The sequence below is a fragment of the Puma concolor genome, chromosome E2 (assembly GCF_028749965.1).
Source record: "Puma concolor isolate L17-30 chromosome E2, mPumCon1.1.hap2, whole genome shotgun sequence".
NCBI lineage: Eukaryota > Metazoa > Chordata > Mammalia > Carnivora > Felidae > Puma > Puma concolor.
In genome coordinates, this window is record NC_141681.1 from 47,419,851 (window position 1) to 47,442,303 (window position 22,453).

At 56.0% G+C, this 22,453-nt stretch overlaps 1 protein-coding gene across 4 annotated transcripts in view; it reads left to right on the plus strand.

Annotated features, from left to right (window-relative positions):
* RYR1 (ryanodine receptor 1) overlaps positions 1 to 22,453 on the plus strand; it is a 117,391-nt gene that overhangs the window by 55,415 nt on the left and 39,523 nt on the right. For 2 of the 4 annotated variants that reach the window (XM_086689675.1, XM_086689677.1), the window contains exons 57-82: positions 158 to 281; positions 855 to 970; positions 2,532 to 2,599; positions 2,705 to 2,826; positions 3,309 to 3,358; positions 3,774 to 3,834; positions 3,941 to 4,179; positions 6,625 to 6,706; positions 7,248 to 7,378; positions 7,600 to 7,932; positions 8,741 to 8,981; positions 11,566 to 11,653; positions 11,733 to 11,825; positions 12,673 to 12,687; positions 13,894 to 14,064; positions 15,607 to 15,666; positions 15,952 to 16,089; positions 16,638 to 16,750; positions 16,958 to 17,054; positions 17,304 to 17,410; positions 18,961 to 19,012; positions 19,147 to 19,215; positions 20,624 to 20,723; positions 21,001 to 21,080; positions 21,174 to 21,250; positions 22,082 to 22,155. In XM_086689675.1, the coding sequence (XP_086545801.1) occupies positions 158 to 281; positions 855 to 970; positions 2,532 to 2,599; positions 2,705 to 2,826; positions 3,309 to 3,358; positions 3,774 to 3,834; positions 3,941 to 4,179; positions 6,625 to 6,706; positions 7,248 to 7,378; positions 7,600 to 7,932; positions 8,741 to 8,981; positions 11,566 to 11,653; positions 11,733 to 11,825; positions 12,673 to 12,687; positions 13,894 to 14,064; positions 15,607 to 15,666; positions 15,952 to 16,089; positions 16,638 to 16,750; positions 16,958 to 17,054; positions 17,304 to 17,410; positions 18,961 to 19,012; positions 19,147 to 19,215; positions 20,624 to 20,723; positions 21,001 to 21,080; positions 21,174 to 21,250; positions 22,082 to 22,155 (2,901 nt within the window). The remainder of the gene's footprint in view (positions 1 to 157; positions 282 to 854; positions 971 to 2,531; positions 2,600 to 2,704; positions 2,827 to 3,308; positions 3,359 to 3,773; positions 3,835 to 3,940; positions 4,180 to 6,624; positions 6,707 to 7,247; positions 7,379 to 7,599; positions 7,933 to 8,740; positions 8,982 to 11,565; positions 11,654 to 11,732; positions 11,826 to 12,672; positions 12,688 to 13,893; positions 14,065 to 15,606; positions 15,667 to 15,951; positions 16,090 to 16,637; positions 16,751 to 16,957; positions 17,055 to 17,303; positions 17,411 to 18,960; positions 19,013 to 19,146; positions 19,216 to 20,623; positions 20,724 to 21,000; positions 21,081 to 21,173; positions 21,251 to 22,081; positions 22,156 to 22,453) is intronic. The other 2 variants (XM_086689676.1, XM_086689678.1) reach the window with 1 other exon arrangement.

Here is a 22,453-nt window from a genome sequence, read left to right on the forward strand (position 1 = left end):
GTGGTGAGCATATGACGATCCTCTGAAAGCCATGATTCGGTTCTCTTACCTCTGTTTTTATTACTCTAATTATGCGTGCTCTCAGCAGCAAGAACCACTTCAGTGAGAGTGGCCTGGGTCTCCCCAGTCCTCTGATTTCTGGTCTTTGCGGCTCCAGGTGGTGGGACCCACCCCCTGCTGGTCCCCTACGACACACTGACAGCCAAGGAGAAGGCACGAGACCGAGAGAAGGCCCAGGAACTGCTAAAGTTCCTGCAGATGAACGGCTATGCTGTCACCAGGCACGTGGGCTGCAAGCCCGGCCAGGGAGGGGCGGGGAATGTGAGAGGAACGAGCCAGGCCAAAACTGGGGAAAGCTGGGCTGGGGGAAAGCGGCGGAGCCAGGGAAGGGAGGTGGCTGAGAGGGGTGGGGCCCGGAGAGCAGAGGTGGGGCCAGAGAAAGGAGGTGGCTACGAGGGTGGGCCCTGGAGAGTGGGGGAGGGGCCAGGGGAGAGGAAGCCAAGATGGGGGGGCCTTCTCAGAGCGGGGAGCAAGGTCAGAGAGTGGGGGGCCGGGAGGGTGGGGCCTCGGGAGAAGAGTTAGGACCTGGGAGGGGAGGAGGCTAAGAGGGTGGGGCTTGGGGGACTGTTGGGGGCCAGAGAGGGGAGGGGCTAGGCCTGGGAGGAGAGCCAAGGCCGGGGATGACAGGAGGCTAAGAGGGCGGGGCCTGAGGGGAGGCGGGGCCAGGGAACTGCTAGGACCTTGAGGGGGACCTGGCGTGGGGCAGAGGCCTGCAGCGGCCGGCCGTAGGAAAGCAGAGGGGAACTGGAGAGGAGCGGGGAACAGGGCTGACCCCTCTCTGACTGTCCACGCAGAGGCCTTAAGGACATGGAGCTGGACACGTCTTCCATCGAGAAACGGTTCGCCTTTGGCTTCCTGCAGCAGTTGCTGCGCTGGATGGACATTTCCCAGGAGTTCATCGCCCACCTGGGTACGGGGGAGTCCCTCCCCATGCCTGCCATGCCTGCAGGTTCACCCAAGGACCCGGCGCATGCATTTCTCCTTCCCTCCCCTCACCTCATTATTGTGCCAGACACTGTTCTTTCCAGGTGTTGAGAACACAGCAGCGAACGAGACAAAGATCCTTGTCCTCCTGCGTTTACATCCCTGTGGTGCCTTCAGACGATTAATGTCAGATACCTTACGTTTTTAGAAGGCAGTTAGTGTTTGGGGAAGAAGAATACACTAGAACCAGCTAAGGAAGACTGGGAGTTGGGGGGGGGGGGTTGGGGGAGTGGAGCCCTTTAAATTTTAAATAGAGTAATTGGGAAGACCTTGAAGGAGCTGGGAGGGGGCTGGCCATACATCTGAGGAGAGTATTCCAGGCAGAGGAACAGCCAGTGCGAAGGTTCTGAGAAGTCCCTGGGGAAACAGGAGGCCCAACTGGCTGAAGCAGGGTGACTGAGTGTGGACAGCGGGAGGAGACGGGGCAGATCACGTAGGGCTTTGCAGGCATAGGGAGGACTGTGGCTTTTTACCCCAAGTGGAATAGCACCACGGGAGGGTTCTGAGCAGGAGAGAGCCCTGACCTGCTTCAGGTGTTCACAGACTCCCCTTGGATGCATTAGGGACAGATTGTGGGCGTAGGGACCAAAGAGGGTGAGGATTGGGCAGATTCTGGGTCTCTTTTGGGGATGGAGGCTGTTGGTGTGCCCCATACGTGCCTCTTACACCCCACTAAGAATCACAGCTGGCCCCTAGAATCCCTCCCAGCTTCCCCCAGAGATCCCAACATTCCCCCTGAGAGCCACCCAGGACCCCCAGACCCCCTCAGATGAGTGGCACAGCAGGACGCACTCACACACCTCGCCTCGAATCCCACATGCTGATCCTCCATGCTGAGCGCCTCTCGGCAACTCCCTCTCCTCTCTGTGCTTCAGTTTCCCTATCTGTCCACCATAACCAGTCACAGTTCTGTCTTGTTCTTGCTGGGTGACCTGCGCTGAGTTATTTCATCTCAGTTCCCTCATCTGTAAAATGAAGGAGGGGGACCAACTGTACAGACCTCCAAGTTGGGAGGAGATCGTGCGAGGGCCAGGGACATTATTAGCATTATTATTATCATTAATTATTACTGTCACTATTATTATTACCTGAAATTGACTTCTGCTTTAAAATTAATTCTAGTCTGTCAACATTGACTTCTTGTTTCGTTCATTCATTCATTCATTCCACATTGACTCAGTGCCAAGTACTGAAGTTCAGGAAGAAGAGGGCTGGTGAGGAAGCGGATGTTCCATGACCTTACTCCATCCTAGTTTATCCTCTTCCCCATTTTCAGCCGCAGGAAGGGCTTGATCAAGGAGTCAGGGGGAAACACGGGAAAGACAGGAGAGAGAGGTTTACCTCAAAGCCAACAGAGGTGGCTTTATACCAAGCATTAATCTCCCATCTTTTCCTCCCTTAACCCTCGAGTCCCCTCCCTCCCGAGGCACCTTCTGAGTTCCCCAGCCTTGAACCCACCATCACCTCTCTTTTCCCTCCGCCACCAGAGGCTGTGGTCAGCAGTGGACGAGTGGAGAAGTCCCCCCATGAACAGGAGATTAAATTCTTTGCCAAGGTGAGAGGTGGACTGAGAAGCTGGAGGGGGCTGGGGACTGGTGGGCCCCTTCACCCAGTCCCCCTTCACCCAGCCCGCCTTGTCTCTTCCCCACCCCACCCCCAGATCCTGCTCCCTTTGATAAACCAGTACTTCACCAACCACTGCCTCTATTTCCTGTCCACACCGGCCAAAGTGCTGGGCAGTGGTGGCCACGCCTCCAACAAGGAGAAGGAAATGATCACCAGGTGGGCTACCCTGTGACCCCTTACCCCGTCTCCTGACCTCACAGGATTGCAATCCTGGACCCTGTCCTCCCAACCTGGGACTGTCTGGGCTCTGTCCTGGGTGTTGGGCACTGACCACTCTACCTACAGAGGTGACTGAAGGGTGAGGGTGACTCCCTGTCCTCTTGTGCCCAGGACCGAGGGGTCTCCCAGGATGTAGGACTTTCAGGCAAATGGGACGAATTGGTCGCCCTGTCAGAAAGGCAGACCAGCCTCCCCACCCCCCGGCACCCCCGTGTCTGCCCGTTACTCTCAAGCTTGCTCATCTCTCTGCCCCTTCCCCACCCTTCCTGTCACCTCTGTTCTCTTCTCCACCATCCTATGTCCTCCTGGCTGTGTCTTCTGTCCCTCTGTCCCTGTCCCTAACTGTGCCGCTGCTGTCCTTGTCCCGTGGTGTCCTCACTGTCTGTTTCCCCCGTCCTTATGTCCCTTTCTCTCTTCAGCCTCTTCTGCAAGCTTGCGGCTCTTGTACGGCACCGAGTTTCTCTCTTTGGTAAGTAGCTCCCCGCCCCCAGTTCTTCTCTCTAACCTTCCCTCTCTCCCTGCAATCTCCAACCCCACCCTGAAGAAACAGCTCCCGGTTCAGGCCTCGATTTGAACAACCTCCACCGTGTTGTTCCTCTGGACCCAGACATGGACTGGGTAGTCCTAGGGACAGGGCTGTGCCTGGGACAGCGCTGGGCCCTGCCCTCGTGGAGCCCCCAGGCCGGTGGGGACACAGACTCATCCTCAGACAGTGATGGCCCGAAGGTCAGGGCTGGGATGGGGGAGGTGCAGGCAGAGCGGGTTTGGGGAAGGACCAGGTCCTGTGGGGGTCCAGGTGGAGGTGGGGCAGGGGGGAGGTGGATGTAGGGGAAGGCACTGCCCTTGTAGCCCTTCCTTCACCCTCTCCCGTCTCCCTTTCCCAGGGACGGATGCCCCAGCTGTGGTCAACTGTCTTCACATCCTGGCACGCTCCCTGGATGCCAGGTATGGGGCCTGGTGGCCACCCCCGCCCCAAACCCCTGTTCTCCTTGACCTCCTGAAATCCCGAATCTCAGATTCTAGAACTGGCGCGCCCCGGCTTCCCTCCTAGGACGGTGATGAAGTCAGGCCCCGAGATCGTGAAGGCCGGCCTCCGCTCCTTCTTTGAGAGCGCCTCAGAGGACATCGAGAAGATGGTGGAGAACCTTCGTCTGGGCAAGGTGTCCCAAGCACGCACGCAGGTGAAGGGTGTGGGCCAGAACCTCACCTACACCACGGTGGCCCTGCTGCCGGTCCTCACCACGCTTTTCCAGCACATCGCCCAGCACCAGTTCGGAGACGATGTTATCCGTAAGGACCCCTGACCCCAAGGGCAGGACTAGGGCCGGGGGTGGGGTGCAATTCTGCTGACACCAGCCATCCCCGTGTGCCCGGCAGAATCCCCAGGTGTCTGTGCATTCAGTGAATTGGTAGGTAACAGAATGAGTTAATGAGACAGAATGAGTTAATGAGGATATAAGTTCGGCAGCTTTTTTTTTTTTTTTAACGTTTATTTATTTTGAGAGACAGAGACAGAATATGAGCAAGGGAGGGGAGAGACAGAGGGAGACACAGAATCCGAAGCAGGCTTCAGGCTCTGAGCTGTCAGCACAGAGCCCGACGCAGAGCTCGAACCCATGAACCGTGAGATCATGACCTGATCTGAAGTCAGACGCTTAACCAACCAAGCCACCCAGAGACCGCTGAGTTCAGCAGCTTCTAACAAAAGACCCTAAGTCACTGTAGCTTAAACAAGAAAGGGGTGTATTTCTTTCTCATGTAAGAGCCTACTTGTGAGTGCATCACCGTGTCAGAAGCCCAGGCTCCCTCCATCTTGTTACCCTGCCCTCTTGGAAATACTGCCTTTATCCGCAGGGTCCCGGATGGCACGGCGTTCATTACATCCCCATTCTAGTCTGTAAGAGGAGAGAGGAAGCAAAGAGGAGGGCACTGCAATTCTTTTACAAGAACGACCTAGATGCGGTCTGTGTCACTCCTGCTTACATCCATCTCGGCCAGAATTCAGCATGCGGCCACATGTCACCGCAAGGGGGGCTGGGAAAGTAGCCTTTATTCCGGGAGGTCACGTGTCCAGCTAAACATTGGAGGTCTGTTCCTAAAGAGCAGAGGAAAGTTAAGAGCAGATATTGGGAGCCTATTAGCAGCGTCTGCCGTTTTTCTGCTACCGAGTGGCACACCTGTTGTGTGACCCGGCCTGGGATCTGGGAGCACAGTGTGCACCGTGTGTTAGTGAGACACAGGCAAGGTGCAACACCCAGTGGAGTGTCAGGTCCTCAAAAGAAAGAGCCTTATGAGATGTGGTCTGGACTGTGGGGGGCGGGGGAAGGACGGCGGGGGGGCTGGTGGGAGAGATGTTCAGGAGGCCGAGGAGATGGGCGGTGCAGGGGAGGTATCCAGAGTGAAGCCCAAGGCCCTGGCCTGCGACACTCGGATAGTGGGGCCTCCAGGATACACGGACTGGGAGCAGTAACGAGTCTGGGGGAGATGCCAAGGTCAATCGGGCCAAGGGGCCCAGGGAACACCCTGGGAAGGTGTCCAGGACGGGCCAGTAGGGATTGGCGGATGCTGAGCCATGTCTCAGTTCACCGTTTCTTTGAAATTAGAACCTTTTGCTAAAAGTAAGAAAAGTTGAACGTGGTTGGGGCTCTTCCCCCACCCTCACGTTTTGTTCAGAGAATTAAAAAATTTTTTTAATGTTTATTTATTTTTGAGAGGGAGAGACAGACAGAGAGTGAGTGGGGTAGGGCACAGAGAGAGAGAGACACAGAATCCGAAGTAGGCTCCAGGCTCAGAGCTGTCAGCACAGAGCCCGACACGGGGCTCGAACTCACGGACCGCGAGATCATGACCTGAGCCGAAGCCGGACGCTCAACCGGCTGAGCCACCCAGGTGCCCCTATTTAGAGAATTTTAGAGTGTCCAGAAGAGTCAGAAGAAGAGAATTGTTCACAATTTGCCCCGTTTGCATAACCTTTCACTTTATGAGCAAAAGTATTTGCAGACCTTTTTGGTGAACTTCAGAATGTGAGTTCCACAGACCGTGACACCTCATCCCTAAATACTGAGTCTGCACCTCCTGGAATGAGAACCTTCTGTCATGTAATCACAATATCATTATCACCACCTAACCTGACTGTGCTTGAATTTCCCTCATTACTCTCAAAATGTCTTTGATTTAAAAAAAAAAAAAAATTCAGAGTCCAGTCAGGTTTTTCTCCTTGCATTTGGTTGTTATGTCCACGTGTCTCTTCAATCTAGAACTGCCCCCTTGCCCTCTTTTTATCTCGAGACATTTGTAAAGTTGCTGAGGTTCCTAACCTGGTCTTCCGGGTGTCAGCAGGGGGATGACCTAAAATTATCGTCAGGGCTGGATGTTTGCATTTGTCTGGAGAGTGTCCATCGCTATCATCAAGGAGATCCGTGACTCCCCTCCAAGGAAAGAGCAGCCTTTACGGAGTGCCTGTTGTGTGCCCTGTTCCAACTGGTTTCCAAGCATTAATCTTTTGATCCTTACAACCACCCCATGAGGAAGATACTATAGGTATCCCCATTTTACAGATAGGGAAACTGAGGCCAAGAGAGTGTTGGCACTTTGCTCAAGTCACAAAACTGGTAAATGTCAGGCTGGCTCTCGACTGCCCAGCTCTTACCCAGTATTTGGAGGTGAGGGAGGAGGGCGGGGGAGGACGGAGATGGGGGGTGCTTCCCCCACCCTCACCCTCCGTCTCTCCCTCAGTGGATGACGTCCAGGTCTCTTGCTACCGAACGCTGTGCAGTATCTACTCTCTGGGAACCACCAGGAACCCTTACGTGGAAAAGTAAGGAGGGAGAGCCATAGTTTGGGGCTGGGGTGGGTGCTGGGGGGATGGGGGAAGGAAGGAGCAGGAGAAGATGGGGGTGGGTGAAAAGCAGAAATGAGCAGTCTTCCACGACGGACATGCTCGGCGGCAGCTGCAGTTCACCGAGGCTGCCACTTGAGGGCACTCGGGGGAAGGCCAGCAAAGGAAGCCCGATCGGCCCCAGGCGCCTGCTGGCCAGGATGGCAGGTGGCTCCCTGCCTGGGTGCAAGCTTGCCCCGGCAGGAGGCACACAGAAGGGAGGGTGGTACACAGGAGTCACAGCACGCTGGGCGCACCGAGGAGGGGCCCTGGCAGTGCCCGTGTGGGTGGGCTCTCCTGAGCTGGGATCACCAGTTAGAGCGAGAGGGCACATGAGAACCCAGGGAAAAGGCCACGTTCGTGCTTTGGGTGGACGGCTGGGCTCCAGAGAGTTCTGGGAAGACGCACTCCTGTGGAGACGGAGGCTGGGACGCAGCACCGGGCGGAGGGCGTGTCAGAGCTAAGCAGCCCCCTCTTCCAGGCTGCGGCCGGCCCTCGGGGAGTGCCTGGCCCGCCTGGCAGCGGCCATGCCGGTGGCGTTCCTGGAGCCTCAGCTGAACGAGTATAACGCCTGCTCCGTGTACACCACCAAGTCTCCCCGGGAGCGGGCCAGTAAGTGGTGTGGGGCTGGGGCGGGTGTGAGGAAACGTCCTACCCAGCACGGGCCCGGGGGAGGGCCCGCTTTGGGGGGGCTCCGAGGGCTGAGGATTCCCCAGGTTGGGGGCACTCCAGACTGGAGGATTCTGGAGCCCGTCGGGGCCCGGGTTTGTGGTGGGGACGCCGAGGTCTGGGAGTGATGGGTTGGAATGCCCTGACCCCTCTGTGCACCCCAGTCCTGGGGCTCCCCAACAGCGTGGAGGAGATGTGTCCTGACATCCCGGTGCTGGAGCGGCTCATGGCGGACATCGGGGGGCTGGCCGAGTCGGGGGCCCGCTATACAGAGATGCCACACGTCATCGAGATCACGCTGCCCATGCTGTGCAGCTACCTGCCGCGCTGGTGGGAGCGCGGGCCCGAGGCCCCCCCGCCCGCCCTGCCCGCGGGGGCGCCCCCGCCCTGCACAGCTGTCACCTCTGACCACCTCAACTCCCTGCTGGGGAATATCCTGCGAATCATCGTCAACAACCTGGGCATTGACGAGGCGTCGTGGATGAAGCGGCTCGCCGGTGGGTCTGGGGGGGCGGGCACCAGGCTCCTGAGGACTGGGGCCGAAGCGTCCTGGGGCTCGGGCCCTTTGATCTCATGGTCTGAGAGGGAGATCCCCGGGGTCTGTGTTTTCCTGGGAGTTGGCAGGAGTCAGAGTCCAGGTTTTCTCAGGCTCAGAAGGCGAGGAGTCATCACAAGCGGTCAGAATCTCAGGCTCTGAGGGCCTGGGGTGGATGGATGGGTCCTGGAAGTCCTCCAGGCCGGATTCTGAATTGCTAGAGCCTTGGAGAGGGTTAGGAATTGGGTCAGAGGCCTGGGTTCCTTATACAGAGGGTCAGAGAACCAGGTCACGCATCAGGGGCCCTGATACAGAGGGGTTTGTAGGTCAGAGGTCAAGAAATGAGTCTTTAAAGGGATGGGATTCCCGGTTCAGAAGTTCTCTGTCAGAAACTGGGCCAAGCTAGAGCTTGGGGGCTGGGCTCAGAGGCCGGGGTCAGAGGTCAGAGGCTGGGGTAAGAAACCAGGGGTCATAGTCAGAAATCACACAGTGAGGTAAGAGTTTGGGTAGGGGCTAGGTCACAGGTCAAAGATTAGGGTGAGAGGTCGTAGCCCAAGGTAAGCTATCAGGTTATGAGTCGGTCACGGGGCGGGGTCAGAGGTGGCTGGCATCACAGGTTCAGGTCAAGGGCTGTGATTGGGACCAGGCGTCAGGGGCTGTGTCAGAGGTCAGGGCCCGAGCTCAGGCGTGGGATCCAAGGTCGTAGGTCAGGTGCTGGAGTTAGAGGCTGGCCGGCAGCGCGTGACCCTCCGTCCGCCTCGCCCCCGCAGTGTTCGCCCAGCCCATCGTGAGCCGGGCCCGGCCGGAGCTGCTGCATTCACACTTCATCCCCACCATCGGGCGGCTGCGCAAGCGGGCGGGGAAGGTGGTGGCCGAGGAGGAGCAGCTGCGCCTGGAGGCCAAGGCGGAGGCCCAGGAGGGCGAGCTCCTGGTGCGGGATGAGTTCTCTGTGCTCTGCCGGGACCTGTACGCCCTCTACCCGCTGCTCATCCGCTACGTGGACAACAACAGGTCAGCAAGTCTCCGCCGTCCCCGTGCACATTCAGCCTGACCTTGGGCTTCCCGGAGCCCCATCTGACCCGTCACCTTCTGAGTTACTATAAACTTCTTCCAGCTCTCACCCACCCCCCCAACCTTCTGACCACCCCCCCATTGCCTCTGGCCCCGCAAAATCCAGCCCGCGGGTGTCTGCTCCCCTTCTTCTCCTTCACACCTCCTGAGACCCAGCCCCCGCGAGGCCGCCACCGGGCTTGGGTGGATGGGGCTGATTCGCGCAGTTAGGCCCAATGGTCAGGCCTTCCTCCGTCACTGAGGGGAAACGAAGATGGTCCAGATCTGGCCAGCCGGACTTGCCTCAGAAACAGGCCTTTAAGAGAAGCAAGAGCAGGTGCAGCACCTGGGTGGTTCAGCCCATCGAGCGTCCAACTTCAGCTCAGGTCGTGATCTTGCAGTTTGTGGGTTCAAGCCCTGCGTCCAGTTCGCTGCTGTCAGTGCAGAGCCCGCTTCAGATCCTCTGTCCCCCTCTCTCTCTGCCCCCCACCCCCACCCCCACTCATGCTCTCTCTCTCTCTCGAAAATTAAAAAAAAATTTTTTTAAGTCAATAGCAGGGGCCCCCGGGTGGCTCAGTCAGTTAAAAGTGTCCGACTTTGGCTCAGGTCATGATCTCACGGTTCATGAGTTCGAGTCCCGTGTCAGGCTCTGTGCTGACAGCACGGAGCCTGGAGCCTGCTTCTGATCCTCTGTTCCCCTCTCTCTGTGCACCCCCCTGCCCCGCTCATGCTCTCTCTCAAAAAGTAAAAAAAAAAAAAAAATTTTTTAAGTCAAAAGCAAGAACAGGTATCAACCAATTGCTAACATCTCCCTAAAATCAGAAGCACGGTTCGGAGAATTATTAACTCCTAGGGCAGCCTAATCCAGGGATAGTGAATACGTTTCAACTCCTAGTTCCATCCTGGTTGAAACGATTTTCGGGTTGCATCAGGGCTTTGTAAGAAAGGGGGCTCTGATTGATTAGCTGTGCCTGTCACGGGAGCAGAAATGGGAAGCATTGGTAGGAATGTTGTATACACCCATGCACACCCCTCTTCACACTCACGACGGGGCGTATTGTTGTAGTGTAGGTTCCCAGGAGTCCGTGCACCGCATCGGAGAGTTTGAACAAATAAATTGTGGTGCATTCCCACCGTGGAATACTACACAGCAATGAAAATGAACAAATTATTGCAGCATACAACGATGTGGATGAATGTCGCAAATGTCAGGTCGAAGGAAGCCAGGAAAAATAAAAATAGAGTACCTATTACATCTATTCATGTAACGTTCAAGAGCAGACAAAAATAATCCGTGGTCAGCATAAGGGTCATCCAAATGAGGGAGAAAGGAGTGGCTGGGAGGGGCATGAAGATACTTCTGGATTCTGGAAATGTTCTATTTCTTTTTTTTTTTTAATTTCTTTTTTTTAAATTTACATCCAAATTAGTTAGCATATAGTGCAACAATTAGTGCCCCTTACCCATTTAGCCCATCCCCCTTCCCACACCCCCTCCAGCAACCCTCAGTTTGTTCTCCATATTTATGAGTCTCTTCTGTTTTGTCCCCCTCCCTGTTTTTATATTATTTTTGTTTCCCTTCCCTTATGTTCATCTGTTTTGTCTCTTAAAGTCGTCATAGGAGTGAAGTCATATGATTTTTGTCTTTCTCTGACTAATTTCACTTAGAATAGTACCCTCCAGTTCCATCTACGTCGTTGCAAATGGCAAGATTTCATTCTTTTTGATTGCCAAGTAATACTCCATTGTATGTATATATATATATATATATATATATATATATATATATATATACCACATCTTCTTTATCCATTCATCAGTTGATGGACATTTGGGCTCTTTCCATACTTTGGCTACTGTCGATAGTGCTGCTATAAACATGGGGGTGCACGTGTCCCTTTGAAACAGCACACCTGTATCCCGTGGATAAATGCCTAGTAGTGCCATTGCGGGGTCAAGGGTAGTTCTCTTTTTAGTTTTTTGAGGAACCTCCATAGTGTTTTCCAGAGTAGCTGTACCAGCTTGCATTCCCGTATATTTTTTTTAGTGTTTATTATTTTTGAGAGAGAGCACAAGCAGGGGAGGGGCAGAGAGAGAGAGAGGGAGACACAGAATGCGAAGCAGGCTCCAGGCTCCGAGCTGTCAGCACAGAGCCCGACTTGGAGCTCGATCTCACAAACTGCAAGATCATGACCCCAGCTGAAGTCGGACGCTTAACTGACTGAGCCACCCAGGCGCCCCTATTTTTTGACTTGGGTGGTGGTTACAACAGTGTGTTCACTTTGTGATAACCATCAAGCTGACACTTTATGTTATACTTCAATAAAAAGGTTAGAGATAGAAAAAAGGACTTCCTTTTTTTAAAGGAATGGGTAAGATGTTTAGATCATCTGAATGGCCAGCTTACCCTAGAAAACTCCATCCCATCCCTCCCGTTGGAATCTCCAGGTCCCCCCCATCCCCTCCCCTGAGAGCTCTCTGTGGGGCGTCCTCTCCTGGGGGTCCCTGCCCCCATCCCTCACCGGCCCCTTCCCTGCCCACCCAGGGCGCACTGGCTGACGGAGCCCAACCCCAGCGCCGAGGAGCTGTTCAGGATGGTGGGCGAGATCTTCATCTACTGGTCCAAGTCCCACGTGAGTCCCCGTCCGCCCTGGCCCTCCTTCCCATGACCCTCACTGCCCCGTCTGATCCTGACACTGCCTCCCCCACCAGAACTTTAAGCGTGAGGAGCAGAACTTTGTGGTCCAGAATGAGATCAACAACATGTCATTTCTGACCGCTGACAACAAGAGCAAAATGGCCAAGGTGGGTGCTTTGCTCTGAGAGCACGTAGCAGGGAGGGCGGGAGCACCCTCCAGGCCTTCCCACCTGACCTCTTCACCAGCTAGCCTTCCCTGCCCTGGCCACGTTCCCGCAGCCACCACAGCACCCCATCTCCCCCGCCTCATCTCCTCCCTCCTCCTCTGTCTTTTCCCTTCCCCCCATTTCTCTCTTCTTCCTCCATCTCCTCCCTCCTCCCCATCTCCCTCCTCCTCATCTCACTCCCTATCCCCCTCCTCCTATCCCCCTCCTCCCTATCTCTCCTCTCCCTCTTCCCCATGCCCTTCCTCTCCCTCTGCATCCCCCTCCTCCCATCCCCCTCCTCCCATCCCACTCCTCCCTATCTCTCCTCTCCCTCCTCCCCATCCCTTCCCTCTCCCTCTTCCCCATGCCCTTCCTCTCCCTCCCCATCACCCTCCCCCCACCTCTCCTCCCCATCACCCTACTCCTATCTCTCTCCTCTCCTCCTTCCTCTCCATCTCCCTCCTCTGCCTCCTCCCCATCTCATCCTTTCTCTCCTCCTTCCTCCCCTCTCCTCCCACTTTCCCCTCCTCCATTCCTTCCCTCACCCCAATATCTTCCTCTCCCATCTCCTCATTATCCCATATGCCCCCTCTCCTCTACCCTTAACTTCTCAGCACTGCCCTCTTCAGGGGCCTAAAGACCAAACCCACCCGCCCATTTCCACTCAGGGTCCGGAAATGCCCAGCTAGGGGCTGTGTGTCGGGCTGGGGCAAGGGGGCTGGGGTGGGGCCCACTTGAAGTTGGGCCTAGGGTTCTCTGAGGGGCCGGGGTAACCCTTCTTGTCTTTGTCTGCACCCTGACGAAGCAGGCGGGAGATGTACAGGTCAGCCCCACGTCTGGGACCTTCCGCATGCCTCTTGGCTTAATTCCCTCTTCTCCCCCACACCCTGGCTTCTGCATCCCCTCCAGAAAATTCCTGCCCCTGTTCCCCGCCCCTCGCCCTTGGCTCTCAGCCCCCATCCTTCTTCTCTCCCCCATCCCCACTCCCAACTACACATTCCCTTCCCAACGCTCAGCTTTTGCCAATTTAACTTTTTTTTTTTAACTTCTGTTAAAAAAAAAAAATCTCTCAGCTTTCCTCAAAGCAGCGAAGCATTGTGGTCTGAGGTCACGGGGAATGGGAATGGGGTGGGAAAGGCACGCGCATGGTTGGGCTTAAGGCTTGGGCTCCGGAACCAGGCAGACTTGGGTTCAAATCCTGACCCTTGGCAGTTGGCTGTGCGACCTTAGTCACGTGGCTTATTTTCTGAGCCTCGGACGGCATCTGGCCGGTGGCCCCCGGGGCCCCGGGGCTCTGCATGTGGTCTCAGCAGTGTCTGCCTCACACACAGGCCGTGCTCCGTATTGCGAGCCGGAGTGAATGTGGCTCCGGCCGAAGCTTGTCACTGGGGCTTCTCGTTGGCATGACTGGGGTGGCCCTGGCCCTGGGTCCGCACCCAAGGCTCCAGAACACGGCTGTGGGACTCTGTGCCCCGTGTTTCTGCTTCCAGACCTCTCTGGATCTCTCTTACATCTTCTGTCTTCCTGTCTCCTTGTCTGCCTGAGTCTCTCAGTGTCTCTCTTTTTCTCCCAACTTGTTTTGTCTCTTGAGACTCTTTACGGTTCTGCATCTTTATTTCATTCTGGGGACCTCACTCTTGGGATATCAAGTGTAGGGTTGCGCATGTTGTGGGGGAGGGGAGGTGCCGTACTGAAAGTTGTTAGGGGATTCTGGGAGAAGACTGCCAGAGGTTGGGAAAGGCCCAGAATTTGGGGAAATCTGGAATTTGGGATAGAGATTGGGAACTGGGGACAGAGGCTCGGTCTGGGAGGGTCTGGGGTGAGGGCTGGGGGCCTGAAGTGAAAGATCAGCAAGGTCTGGGGTGGAAATGGATGCGGGCTCTCAGATGGGGGAGGGGATGCCCGGCACCTAGGCTGCGGGCTGGAGCCCAGGCCGTGGACAATGGCACAGGTTGGGGCTGAGGCCTGGGGCCTGGGGCCTGGGGCCGGGCTGCTAGTCGGGCTGGTGCTGAGCCCCATGTCCCCACAGTCAGGTGGCTCGGACCAGGAACGCACGAAGAAGAAGCGCCGAGGGGACCGGTACTCTGTGCAGACGTCACTGATTGTGGCCACACTCAAGAAGATGCTGCCCATCGGCCTGAACATGTGTGCGCCCACTGACCAGGAGCTCATCGTGCAGGCCAAGAACCGCTACGCCCTGGTGCCTGCACAGCCCCATTATGGGAACCTGCCAGCACCCTGCTCAGCACCCCACCAAGCCCCCAGGACCCTACTGAACCCCCAGGATCCCATTGGGAGTCCTCTCTTGGGACCCTAATGAATCTTTCTCCAGGACACTGAGGACTCATGGGATCCCCTGGGATGCCCTGAACCTTCCCCTAGGTTGCTGAGAATCCAGGGCTCTGCCCAATACCTTAGGATATTGGGCAAAGCCCTGGGACCTAAGGATCCTAATTGGAACCCCATCGAAACCCAGGAATATCATTAAGACCCCTGGGATCCAAGGACCATATTGAGCCTTCAAGGACCCTCCTGAACACCCTCCCCCAGAACCATGCCTAACCCGTTAGGACCCTGAAGGCCCCACCAGAGACACCATGAGCCCCCCTGAGACGCCTCTGAGTCCTCCACCAGGACCTCCCATTGGGACCCATTGAGTCCTCCATGATCCCACCGGCCCTCCCCTGAACCTCTGGGTCCACACTGAGCTCTCCAGCTCACCAGCTCTTTCCCTCAGGACCCTGCTGACCCTGCCCTCTGGGCTCTGTTGACTCTCAGGGTTCCAGTGAGCACTCTGATCTTAAGTATCCCCCAGGATCCTAATGGCTCCTTCCCCAGAACCACACCCAAACCTGTGATGTATCAGGATTCCTGAGATCAACTGATCCCACTCTCTGAACCCCCTGAGGCTCCAAGGAGGACTCTCAGGATCCCATGTACCCTTAGTATGGAATAGCATCCCCCATCCTTACCAGCCTCAGGGATCCTGAGAAGTCCTTCCAGGACCCTGCCCAAGACCCCTTGAGTCTCCCCAGGACTCTGCTAAACACCCTGACAACCTATTAACTCCTCTGGGGCCTCGAAGACCCCTGACTCCCCCTGGTATCACAAACACCCTCTTTCCTGGAGCCCTAAAGTCTCCTCCCTTCAGGACCTCAATCTCCTCCTAGGACCTGCTGAGTCTTGCCAAGAACCCACGGAGCCCTCCAGGGCCCCTCTGACCCCTCAACTTGGTCTTTGAGGGCCCCTCTTCTCTGGGAATCCCCCCCGCTGACCCTTCTTTGGCCTCCATGAAAACCCTGCTGGTGACTTGGTTGATCTGCCTGATCCCTCATGACCTCTGCTGATCTTGTTGTCTCCCTTATACTCCCCCCCCCACCTCCTTTGATCTTCAAAAACTCCCTGCCCATCTCGCAGCCCCACTTTGACCCTCCTCTGACCTCCAATAATCCCTCGGTGGCCTCATTTGACCTTTGAGGGCATTCTCTCATCACTCCCTACCTCCACTCGCATCCCCACAAGGCCCTTCTAATCCTTACTGTCTCTTCAACGTGCATCTGTGGCCTCTAGGACTCCCTTCTGACAATTCCTGATCATCGGACCCTTTCAGTTTCTCCCAGATGCCCCCCTCCCCACAAGCCTCTCGCCAGCTGCTGGGATGATGGGCCTGGAAGGGAAAGGGATGTGGGTTAAGGAGGATGCTGGGCCATCAGAGTGACCCAGTCTGGCCATGTCTCCCCAGAAAGACACAGATGAGGAGGTCCGGGAATATCTGCAGAACAACCTTCACCTTCAGGGAAAGGTACCCTCCTTAATCTGCAACCACAAGGGGCACGTTAGGACAGTAGCAACAATAATAACCAAGTATACTTACTCTGTACCAGGCAGGGTGAGAAGGACCTTAACCTGTACTCACCCACCGTATGAATGGTCAGAATGAATGGTCACGGCACCGAAAGGGGGGCGGGGCAGCCAGAGAAGCCCACCTCGAGCGAGCGGAGGGGCCCTCAGAGGAGCCCGGCTGGGGACCCGGGAGCCAGCAGGGGGAGGGACCCTCACGCCGGCCGCCGTTCTTCCCTCCCGTCAGGTGGAAGGCTCCCCTTCTTTGCGCTGGCAGATGGCCCTGTACCGGGGCCTCCCGGGCCGTGAGGAGGACGCCGACGACCCCGAGAAGATCGTGCGCAGGGTCCAGGAGGTGTCTGCGGTGCTCTACCATCTGGAGCAGGTGGCTGGGCTGGAAGGGTCTTGGGAGGGGGCGGGGAGCTGGGGGCAAGGGGCGGGGCAAGGGGCGGGCCTTGAATCTGTGGGCGGGGTCTGAGGGTGAACCTTGGGCCTCTGGGCGGAGCCTGGAGTTAAACGCGAGGCTTTAGAAGGGAATTTGGGAACCCCAGGGGAAGGACCTGGTGCTTAGATCTCGGGCCTAGGGGCGGGGTCAGGGTCAGAATTCGGGGTCTAGAGTGGGGCCTGGTGAAGACGCCTTGACTCTGGGCAGGACCGTGGGTGGGTCTCTGGATGGTGACGGGCCTGGGTAGTGACCCTGGGCCTGTGGGCGGGCTTAGGACAGACATTTCGGTCTGGAAGCAAAGCCCAGGTTCGAACCTTGACTCTCTTGGTACGGCCGGGGAGTTCCTACAGCCCTGTGAGTTGGGCCTGAATTTGGGCCTGGGCATAGATGGGCAGTTTCACCCAGGGGGTCTGGGGTAGGAATCAGATCGGGGTAGAGGCGGGGACATGACAGATTGCCGCCCGCGCCCCCCCCCCCCGCCCCCCCAGATCGAGCACCCTTACAAATCCAAGAAGGCCGTGTGGCACAAGCTCTTGTCCAAGCAGCGCCGGAGGGCGGTCGTTGCCTGTTTCCGCATGACCCCCCTGTACAACCTGCCCACGTAAGACCCCCAGGGTAGAAGGAAGCTTGAGGGGCGGTGGAGAAGGGCTGGCTGAGGAGGCGGGCGGACAGAATGCCGACTCGATGGGGCGTTGGGGAATGGTTGGGAAGGTAGATGTGTGGAAGGACAGAGAAGGCGTGGAGCGGGGATGGTCTCAGTGATGCCACACACCTCCTCCCCTCCCCCCCCCCCCCCCCCCCCCCCCAGACACCGTGCATGTAACATGTTCCTGGAGAGCTACAAGGCCGCATGGATCCTGACCGAAGACCACAGTTTTGAAGACCGCATGATAGATGACCTTTCAGTGAGCTGGGGCCTGCCTGGGAGTATAGGGGCAGGGCTGGATAGGGCTGGGGGTCAAGGCTGCTGGCTGCACATTTCCGGGGGTCGCCCTTCACCTTGAGGGGTATGGGGAGTGGCAGCCCCTGGCTTGGGTGCAGCATGTGGGGAAAGAGAGAAAATCCAGCCACAGCGGGGTTGTGTGTGTGTGGTGGTGGGGGGAAACAAGTGGGGACTCTAGAACCCCCTTTCCCAAGCCCCACCCCTCCCCTAGAAAGCTGGGGCGCAGGAGGAGGAGGAGGAGGAAGTGGAAGAGAAGAAGCCTGACCCCCTGCACCAGCTGGTCCTACACTTCAGCCGCACTGCCCTGACTGAAAAGAGGTGAGGACCGCCCCCACCTCGGTCCTGGGGAAGGAATCTCTTCCTCCCCGCCCCTAGCAACCGCCCTGCTCCTCGAGGCAGACCCTGTGTGTCCTAGGGGAGCCCCACAGCCCATCCTTCCATGTCACTTTACGAGGACAGGCAGGGCCACCATGGACCATTTTGCAGGCTGAGCACTTCACGAGGGCATCGCTTCTGAAGAGTTCACATCCTAGGCAATATCGGTGTAGGCTTGTCTGGATGAAAGTGTCTTGCTCAGACAAAATCAGTAAGTTACGAGAAAGAAATCAGCACGTCATAACAAATTTCCCATAGATGAAAAAAAGGAGAAGAGGGCTTTTTCTGATGCACACAAAAGCTTTGTACAGGCTAATGACAGTCTTGGGACTAAAACAAGGGTGCTGCTGGGAACAGCAGTAACAGGCAACATTTATCAAGTGCTTATTATGTGTTCGGCCCCGTGCTGGGCCCCTGACGTATCTACTCTCTCACTTAATCTTCGCACTACGAGACGGATACCACCGTCAGCTCCTTTTTGTGGATAAGGAAATAGAGGCATAGGGATTTATGTTTCACACATCCACGAAGTCAGGAGGGAGAAAGTCCAGGGCTGGGCGGCGGCACGATGGCAGATGGGGACCCGGGCTCTGTTCGGGCTTTCCGCCCTGCCATTCTGACCTTTTGTCTTGTGGTCAGAAGATGGATCGCTGAACTTCCAGACACGACCACATGCCAGGCAGAGAGAAAGAGAGAGCCTTTTTTTCCCTCTGAGCAAAATCAAGACCTTTTTTATCCAAGAAAAGGCGCTCTCCTTGGTGGGCTTCTGTACATCTCTCATCTGCCAGAATTCTGACATCAGGCCACCACCAGCTACACGGGACACTGGGACACTGAGCGTCCTGTTTTCCATCCTTTGGAAAGCCATGACTCTGGAGTTATATTATCCAGGGTTGAATCGCGGTACAAGCTGTGTGGCTTGGCCAAGAAGGATCTTTGTGCATCTGTAAAATGAGGCTAGTAGTATCTACCTAATAGGATTATTGTGAGGATTAATTTGTTAATACATATATAAAGCACTTAGAACAGGGACTAACTTAGAGTAAATATTCAATGGGTGTGGGCCGTTACTACTACTACTATTATTATTATTATTATTATTTTTGCTGAGGAGACCCAAGAAGGTCATAGTGGTCAAATGAACCAACAGGTGGCAAAATGGCCCTAGAAGCTCCAGGTGTCCATCACATCATTTTGGCAACCCCAGTGGAAAGGGAGCACATCTACCAATAGTTCCAGCAACACTCCCAGAACGAGTTGCAGTGGACCAGCACGAATCCCATAACCATCTCGTATCTATTTATTACGGTGGCCAAGCAGATCGAAAATGCCAACTGGCTCATCCTCAGTCACACGCCCACTCTGGCCGTGGACAGTCTCTCCCACCCAAACCACACAGCCTGAGCGTGGCTCTCCAAAGGAAAACCGGAAGCTGTTATGAGATGGGGGCCCTCTCCACCAGGTCCTGACTCTCTCCTCCCTTACTTCCTCAGCAAACTGGACGAGGATTACCTGTATATGGCGTATGCCGACATCATGGCAAAGGTGAGGCCCTGCCCCCATCCCCCAGGCCAGGCTCCCTTCTCCCCAGCTGCAGTGCCTGTCCACTGACAGGGCTGGGGGTGAACTGGGGTGTCTGCCCTGTTCACCGCCATCCCTAACTGATGCCCCATCCCCAGAGCTGCCACTTGGAGGAGGGAGGGGAGAACGGCGAAGCCGAAGAAGAGGAAGTTGAGGTTTCCTTTGAGGTAGGTGGGATCAGGAGGTCCCTGAGAAAAGGGATAAGGGACCCTGCCTTCGGTCATTCCTCATTCATTCAGCCTGTGTTCACAGAGTAGTGCTCTGGGCCCAGCCCTGTGCTAGGTGATGTTGGGGACACGGCAATGACTCAGTTTACTGGCAAGACAGATACATCGAGCAGACAGCAACAATATTCATGGTGGTGATGAGGGAAGCTCCAGGCAGAGGGGTCAGGGTCGGGGAATCCAAAGAAGCTCAGGGAGACATGGGGGGGGGGGGAGTTTAGGGGACTGTGGAAGCCCAAGCAAGGTGCCTGACCCACCCTGTGGGGGAAGGGTGTCAGGGAGGGCTTCTCGGAGGAGAGGATGTCTGAGCAGGAGGATAAAAGGAGTGTGCCAGATGAAGAAAAGGAGAAAGGTGTTTCAGATCAGGGGAACAGCATGTGCAAAGGCCAGGCAGTGAGAAAGAGCTGGTAAACACGCAGCTGACCCATCCATTCATCATTAAGGCAGTCAGTAAGCATTTCCCCGAGTTTCTTAACTGTTTTTCTGCCAGGGTCCCTTTTGGCATCTGGTGAAGCCTCTCTTAGAAGTATGTTTTTAAATGTATAAAATGAATTCATAGCAGAGGAAACAAGCATATTGAAAGAACCATCAAAATATTGTTTCAAAAATTGTAAGACAGTCATAACTGCCTTTAGGGTTAGGGTTAGGCATCCTTCAAATGACACGATTTCACAGTGGGGCCAGTAGCTACAGTAACTGATGAGTAATGAACATAAGCAGTGTTTTAAGATGGCTGCAAAAATAACGCGGCATGGAAACATCTGTGGTTCTTCTTGGTGACAAAACCAGGGGTTCTAATATTGCTATGATTTATAATGGAAGGAAATGCTCCGTTTCAGTCAGAGGGCAGTAAACACAAAAATATAATTTTTCCCCTGTTCAGGGCCCCCTTGGGGGTCCACGTGTGGGTCCAGGTTAAGATTGCTCCGTGTCTGGCCCCGCACTGAGCACAAGAGACGAATCGTGGACTTCAGTCCCAGGGGATAGAGGGAGTTCACAATTAAAGAAATGAGGTGTGGGGATGCCTGGGTGGCTCAGTCGGTTAAGTGTCTGACTTCAGCTCAGGTCATGATCTCGCGGTTCTGTGAGTTCGAGCCCCCACCTCGGGCTCTCTGCTGGCAGCTTGGAGCCTGCTCCAGATCCTCTGTCTCCCTTTCTGCCCTTCCCCAGCTTGCGCATGCGCTCTCTCTCTCACATTTTAACAAACGTTTTAAAAATTAAAAAAAAAAAAAAAAAGAAATTAGGTGTGGTTGGAGCAGGGAGGGTCAGGGTGAAGGATGAGGCTGTGAGGGGGAAAGGCTGGCTGGTGAGCCTGGACTCACTAGGCGCCGCGGGCCTGGCTCTGCCGCAGGAGAAAGAGATGGAGAAGCAGAGGCTCCTGTACCAGCAGGCGCGGCTGCACAACCGGGGAGCCGCGGAGATGGTGCTCCAGATGATCAGTGCCTGCAAAGGTGCCCTCGTGCAGGCCCTCCTCCCGAGCACACGCATCCTGTCCCCACTCCCCGGGGACCCTGGGGCACCCTCGCCCACCCCGCATGCCTGTGCTTTGCACGCCAGCGCTCACACATTCCACTTGCCTCGCGATGTCTCACCCGTCCCTCGCCCTGGCATGCTACTCCCCCCCCCCACTTCTCCCACGTACCCTGGGATGGCTGTTTTCTGGTGGGTGGAGAACAGTGCTCTCAAACTGAGCGGACCCTCTTATGCGACCCTCCGTCCCCCCCGCAGGAGAGACGGGCGCCATGGTGTCCTCCACCCTGAAGCTGGGCATCTCCATCCTAAATGGAGGCAATGCTGATGTGCAACAGGTAACAGGAGAAGGGACTTGGGAAGAGGGCTAAGAGGGGTGGGAGGTTCCTGTGTGACTCCCAGCTCCTCCTCCCCGCCCACCCCTTCTGTAGAAAATGCTGGATTATCTGAAGGACAAGAAGGAAGTTGGCTTCTTCCAGAGTATCCAGGCGCTGATGCAAACATGCAGGTAGGGTCTAGGGGACATCTTTCAGTCACGCTCTTTGCGGTTGCTGTGCCCCCACTCGGTACCACCGCCAGGAACAGAGGCCCACTCAAACTAGCTCAAATACCAGGGAGCTGATTATCATAACAATAGTGAGAGGCTTTAAGAATGACCAGTTGGAGGGGCTCCTGGGTGGCTCAGTCGGTTAAGCATCCAACTTCAGTGTGGGTCATGATCTTGGTTTCATGACTCTTGGTTTCAGCTCAAGTCATGATCTCACGGTTGCTAGGTTCGAGGCCCGCATCGGGTTGACAGTGCAGAGCCTGCTGGGGATTCTTTCTCTCCCTCTCTCTCTGCCTCTCCCCTCCTCATGCTGTGTCTCTCTCTCAAAATAAATAAGTAAACTTCAAAAAAAAAAAAAAATGAATGAACAGCTGAAGCCGAAAGCTTGTGGAGAATTCAAGGGGCACTGAAGCAGCAGGGAACTGGGGCTCTCTCTGATGACCCCTATTAACTTGACTACTACCTCTGCCTTTGTTCTCTTCTGGCAACTGACTCCTCCCCTCCCCCACCAGCTTTGCTAATTGAGGGCTTCTGTTTCCTCCCGATTTCAACTTGTGCATATTTCATCCTGGCCCCACCTTACTTGTGAGCTGCGGCCACATGGCTTCTTCCAGTTCTGTTTCTGCTTCCTCTCGATGATTTCAGCTCATTCCTGGTTTACTGTGGCCCTCGACTCGACTCGCTAACGGCAGGGTGGGGAGGGGGTGGGGGCGTTGCAGGGCTCTGAAAGAGGGCAGAGGCCTCAGCCCATCTTCCCCATCTTTCCTTCCACCTCCCCCGCCCCTCGCACAGCGTCCTGGATCTCAACGCCTTCGAGAGACAGAACAAGGCAGAGGGTCTGGGCATGGTGAACGAGGATGGAACCGGTGAGGCCCTCTCTTGGGCTTCCCTCTCCTGGGACATCCTCTTCCTTCGGGATCACCCCCTCGCCCACATTGCCCAAAGCTCCCTTCCTCCAAGACTCCTCCGCTCCACAACCATCCCCAAGCTCCACCCCCACCCCACCTCCCACCTCCTGTGCAGTGGTCCCCAGTCCTGCCCCCACATTCCTCCCGGGTCTCCCTCCTCGGGGTCCCCACCCTTGGCTGTCCTTCTGTCCTGTGTTCTCTCACCCATCACCACACCGACCCCCGCCCTTCACGTGCCCCAAGTCTCCCACCCTGG